The following is a 6,046-nucleotide window of genomic DNA, read 5'->3' as shown; positions in this document are numbered from 1 at the left end:
GGAAAGAGTGTGTGATTCTACTCCATCCCATTTTTATATTATGAGACGGAGGAAGTAATCTCTTTTTTGTCCCGTTGCAACACACGAGTCATGTCCTAGTTTTTATAAACCAGATTATATAATCCACCTTCATAATCCAGATTATCATAATCTATTGTGGTTCCAAACAGGGCCTAAGATTTCGCAAAGTCACAGAAGATTGCATATCAATAGGAGTCAGAAACACCCAATAATCCAAATTAATGAGACACTACAGCGTTAAACCAGAGATTTGACTACAAGGCATACGGAGCTGCGAGCCTAATGATGTGGGACCCCTAATGAAATCTTTAAAAAGACTTATATTTAAGAACGGAGGGAATATATGACTAAAGCATAAGTAATTGTCAAGGTTGTGTAGAAAGCAAATATTCCAACAAAATAGCAAGTAGAAGGCTGTATACAACCTACAGTGACTGTCAAATAATTAACACTACTAAATAAATTTTGTCACTTTTTTTATGACCATCATTGGAGCAAGTTCCGGCTACAAAGGAAAGCTACCAGCATGAAAGCACGTTATCATCATGCGTAAATCTCTCAAACTCAACACAAAAATGAAGTTCATCATGCGACTCTCGGCCCGTACTGACAACTGCTAATCACTCTTGCCAAAAAAATGAAGCATGGATTAGAACATCAGGAGCATCATGCCGACAGGGTTAGCACATGCATTCCTCGTCTTCTTCAACTACATCCCAGGTGTCGTCCAGAGCAAAATTGTCACTCGGAGAAGCAACGGCGATCTCCTCGTCGTCATTGAAACCTGAATTCGACTCCGTGGCAGAAGACCAGCTGCTCTTCGAAGTTGCCGACTTGACAGAGCTAGACAAGCTCGATGAAGCTAGCTGAAGTGGCGCACAGACAGAGAACAGTTTGGAAGGTGCCGATACTACCGAGCTTGACGAATTTTGGTCCAACGGTTGACCAGTAGAAAGTACTAGTAGTTTTGAAGGTGCCGATACGACTGAGCCGGCTAAGCTCGATGAAGCTAGCTCCAGTGGCTCATCAACATAAATTAGTCCGGAATGTGCTGATTGGACCGGGCTGGGAAAGCTCATTGCAGCGAGCTGCAGTGGTTCTTCAGTAGGGAATTGGCCATCTGCTGACTCGACTGATGTGGACAGGATCGACGAAGCTAGCTGATGTTGCTCATCGGCAGAGAGTCGCATATCAACTCTGCGTCGGAGCTGCGTAATGTTGCCAAAGATTCCAAGCATTTCTCCACTGAAATAAAAGGAGCAGATTCGTAAGTTAAATATTTTAATATGTCAGTTCGAACGATTTATAAACCTCTAGCATACTTACTGCAGTGCATCCACAACATGGCCCCTGTCCATCAGTACCTCGCGCAGCTGTATCAAATAAATGCATATCAGCCCTCCTTCCGCAGAATCACGGCTAGGAACAAGAATAATACATATATCGAGTCTGTCACCCAAGTAGCTCATTTGTTACCTTTGCATTCTCCTGTGCCTGTTGCTCCAGCTTCTTAGACTCTTCCTTGGCAGCATCAAGTAGGACTTCCTGTTCTTTTAGCATTTCTTGAGCAATTTTTTCCCTTTCAATCATTTCCATCTCAGCAGCTGCTCTTTCTGCTTCTGCTAAATCAAGTCTTCTTTGAAGAGTTTGGTGCATCTTCATAATGTACATGATGAAAGGTCATAAGAAATTAAATTGTATTTCATGTCAAGGAATAACCAATGCAGTATAAAAGTTAGTATTCTCAACATAAAGTGCAAAACAAAAACAGTAACAGAACTTTCTCACACGTAGCTAAGCATCTACTCCAAATGGGTCAAATATCCTAGAAATACAGTAAACTGCCTGTATGAATCAAGGATTTACAGCAGAGCAGCGAGATATAGGAGAGCAACTAACAACTGTGCACTACAAACAGAGTGCAACTGTAACACCACTTCATTTTTTTTCCCTAAGCTTGGTGCTGGCTAGTGCACGCTAAATTGTAAGCCTGAATCGTACTTATATTTTAATAGACAACAAAAGGGTGTAACAGTACAAGGTTATAACTTACCTCGTCAATGACTGAAACGAAGTGGTTTCGTTCTTCAGAAATGTCAAACAACCAGGACTGCAGCCCCTGCGCTTCTGAGGCTAGAATAGATTTCTCAGCAAAAACCTCTGCTGCAACCTACACAATTTCCATTATTAAGGGTCTTGTTTTTTTTTTAAGTTCTTAAAAGGGAATTATTGCAAGTCAATGGGCAGAAAATAAAGAAAGAAAAGTAAATTATTTTGAGTAAAACCTTGTTGTTCTCTTCCGCTGCAAGTGCAGACATTTCTTTTAGCTTCGCCGCCTTTACAAGAATATCATTGCCAGCTTGGCTTGCTTCGGATACAACATGTTTTGTTTCTGCCTCACTAAGCTCAACCTCCTCTAGCATTTCACTCATCGCTGCAACATTTGACAGCAAAGTATTCTGCAACACACATTCATACATTAAGAGAAATTGGAAACATGTAAATTTTGGGGAGAACAACTGTATTAGGAAGTTCTTAATAAGTCCAACCTAAGCAGCACATTATGTAACCCAAATGTGATGCTCGGATTAGTTAAAATGATTAGAAATTTGGTGAGGGAATATTGAGATTTGAAGGAGGAAGGTGGGTATATTTTAATCCTCAATTTTACATAGTGAAAGTGATGTTGATTCTACTATTGTACAGCCACTATCACAATTATTTTCAGTTGTTGCTAGTACTTCTGACAAATATTAGTGATGTTTCCTGAATTTAAATGAAAAGGAAACAGTTTTACCTTCTTGGAATTTTCAGCGGAGATTGCATCATCAATGGACTCAGGGCTAACAGAATAGTTTGATTGCACATTCATATCAGGTGAACCATCACCATGCAGCGTCAAATTTTCTTCAGTAGTTGGCACGGCTTGGTTTTCCTCAGAAGGTGAACATTGTATTTGTTCATCACAGTGATTTTCAGTTGCGTGGTCCGAATAATTCATTTCTTTCGGCTGGTTTTCGGAATGAGCTACTTCATGATCGACAACAGACTTCTGCGCACCAGGTAGCACAGAATCAGAATCAATTTCTTCAGGTAAATCGTCCTGACCAGATGTTGATGCTGCAGCAGGTGACTGCATCAATTGTTCTCCCATGGACCTTTCTCCATGTTCAGCAGAATTTTCATTGACAGCATCAAACAGTACAGATTCTGGAATGGTATCATCATCCATTGGCGGAATCGCGAAACTAGTGTTTGTGTCACTAAATACCCCTGAGAAAGGATTTTGTCAACACACAGAAGTGTTTTGAGATGAAAACAATACAGGGTGCTAAAAGAAGGTCGCATGACATTTAGTGGCCCTTTATCCAGTGCAAGGACTCGAGCTGTACTAACGGATAGAGGACAAAAATCTTACCATGAATATCTGAATCGTCATTCGTGTTTGCATTATTGTCATCTGCGGTACTATTTGGAAGAACATTATGGATAACATAATCTGCTGCTGCATCAGCATCGCCATTGAATGAGATGGAAACTTCTATCAGTGTTGAGATGTTAACCTGCATAGCAGTGGCGGAGCATGAACAAGGGTAAGGTGATTATAGAGGTTGAAAGATTAGTAGATCGATTAGGCTTATTTGACAAAAAAAATCTAGGAAAGGGGGGCAAGGCCCCTAATTGTCCCCAAGAGGCTCCGCCACTGCTGCATAGTTAATAGTGGGGATGTCACAGTGCACGTTAGTAAGTGGTGTGCCAGGTCTATAATAATTTTTAACAATAACAAATGCATTATCATACAGTAACACCATTATTCCATATACTACTCCCTTCATTTCAAAATAATTGAAGTTCTAGGTTTGTCTTAAGTCAAACTTGCTTAACTTTTTTTTTCTTAAGTTTGACCGTTTCTATATATAGAATAATGTGGTAAGATCTATATTCTATCCACTACCTGGGCATTGCTAATTGGTAAATAAAAAATAGTTTTGCCAAGGTTTTCCTACAAAAATCACGGACCGAGAAAAACTCTCACCAATACTAGACAACAATATTGCAGAAATAATTAAAATGCATGCGTACTATTAGAGCTGCGCTGTCTAGTTTGGTTTGTGTGGTGTGGGGCTGCAGCTATTAGGGCTGCTTTTTTCTTTTCTTTGATCTTCGGATCTTTGGTCCTAGGACCTTCATCACCTTTTTGTTTTCCGTTGCTTCCTGCTATTATCAATGAACGCCAGGATCTTTAAAAAAAGTGCATGCGTACTACAATCAAATTCTGTAGTGTCTGAGAAAAACAAAGCACTTTTTTTTGTGTCATGCGTATGGCATGAAATAAAGGTGGAAGCAGATCAACCAAAGCCAGCGGTTCGCATACATATGTCCTGCAGATTAAGAAAAGAACACCATACATTTTGCATTGCAATATAATTAAGCATCTGTGTGTCAACGCAGAGCAGCCCTTAGTTTATTTCACGAAAACACGCAGGCATACACACACACACACGATCAACACCGTACACCTACGCAGTTCAGTAAAACCAAACCGACAAACTCGTCACAAATTAGTTCAACAGATCAGCAATGCGCTGAAACTGAACCGACCAACTCGTCGGCGGTATTCTACTGTTAAAAAATCATCGACTGTTCAACCGATCCAACGGGCGTGGAATACGAAGTTTTTTCAGGAGAAAACCAATCGCGTAATCGCAGTCACGGACTCACCTGCGGGAACACCTGCACGAGGCCGTCCAGGACGAGGAGCGCGTCCCCCGTCATCCTCGCCTCCTCCTGCAACCACGCACGAACGTACGTGCGCACAAACGCGGGAACGATCGATCGAACTCGTTAGGATCCAACTCGTATCCAGACCGACATGCAAAAGGAATCAAACACGGCAGGTCACGATCGAGGGAGCGGCGAGCGGACCTCGAACTTGGAGCTAGGGTGCGCGGCGCCGGCGTCGGCGTCGCCGGAGGACGAAGACGAGGAGGCGCCCGCGGTGCCGTGCTTGCACCTGGGGTCCATGCCGTCGCCGGCGGAGGAAGACGGAGAGGCGCCCGTGGTGCCTGGATTGGTTGGCTGGGGTTTCGGGGCGGGCGCTGGCTGCTCTTCTGGGTCGGAGGGCTTTGGGAAGAGGGATGGGGAGGATTTGTGGGGCGATCTCGGGAGAGGAGCCCGGCTTTAATCCGAGCAGGAAAGCGATTTCTGTTTGAGATTTTTACCGCGATGTGGTTCCGGGGGGTGGTGGTGGCACGCGACGCGGGCTGCTAGGGACGGACGACGAGGAGGCGAGGCGGGCGGGGGGCCGTTGGATCTGCAGCTCTTGGGTCGCGCTCGGCGGCAGGATTCTGAGCGAACGGTCGGGATGGGTTGTGTGCTGGTGCGGGTGTCCGGGAGAAAGCAGGGCAGCTTTGAGCCTCTGACCCTTTCAGTTTCGGGGAAGGAAGAGGATAACTACTCTGACCCCAGCTGTTCCGAGATCGAACGATGGAGCGGCTCCGCTCGGCCGTTGATGGGGGCAAGGCCTACACTCCTTTCCCGGCACGGTGAAAGATGACTCGTGCCCTCGCGGCAGCGGCACGGCGCTTGATTCCCTTCTCTTCTCATCCTGGTCGCTTAGATTTTTTTTTTGCGAAGTCATAGGGATTTTAGTCCAAGATAAGAGAGTTATTACAATCCTCAGCGACTAAATCACTGACACACGAAGAAGCTTGTCCCAGCCAACATGATGTGCTATCTCCACACCGTCCAAAGTTTGCTAAGCAATCTGCAGCCCTATTTTGATCACGAGAAACTTTTACAGGAATAAAAACCCTATCACTTAAGAGGAATTTAATCTCCTGGATCATATGGCCGTAGGCTGATCTATCCAAGGATGCATCAGATATAGCTTTAAGTACTACAACACAGTCTGATTGTACCATGATCGTGGAGTTGGAATGCTCAACTGTTAGTTTAATACCTTCTAGAATAGCATGTAGCTCCGCTTCAAGGGCGTCGTTGCACTGGAATAGCTTGCGGTAAG

The 6,046-nt window shown here is 44.0% G+C and overlaps 1 protein-coding gene across 1 annotated transcript; it reads right to left on the bottom strand.

Moving 5' to 3' along the window:
• Positions 1-466: 466 nt before the first annotated feature.
• On the bottom strand, positions 467-5,260 carry LOC123442124. Its single transcript, XM_045118221.1, has 9 exons — positions 4,948-5,260; positions 4,744-4,809; positions 3,440-3,584; positions 2,819-3,294; positions 2,307-2,480; positions 2,075-2,191; positions 1,498-1,677; positions 1,348-1,394; positions 467-1,266 (listed from the first exon to the last, which is right to left on the bottom strand). Exons 1-9 carry the CDS (start codon positions 5,044-5,046, stop codon positions 702-704), a joined length of 1,869 nt encoding a protein of 622 aa, XP_044974156.1. The 5' UTR covers positions 5,047-5,260; the 3' UTR covers positions 467-701.
• Positions 5,261-6,046: the final 786 nt, after the last annotated feature.

Source organism: Hordeum vulgare, chromosome 1H (assembly GCF_904849725.1).
Source record: "Hordeum vulgare subsp. vulgare chromosome 1H, MorexV3_pseudomolecules_assembly, whole genome shotgun sequence".
Taxonomy (NCBI): domain Eukaryota; kingdom Viridiplantae; phylum Streptophyta; class Magnoliopsida; order Poales; family Poaceae; genus Hordeum; species Hordeum vulgare.
This window is presented reverse-complemented; position numbering and strand designations above follow the sequence as displayed.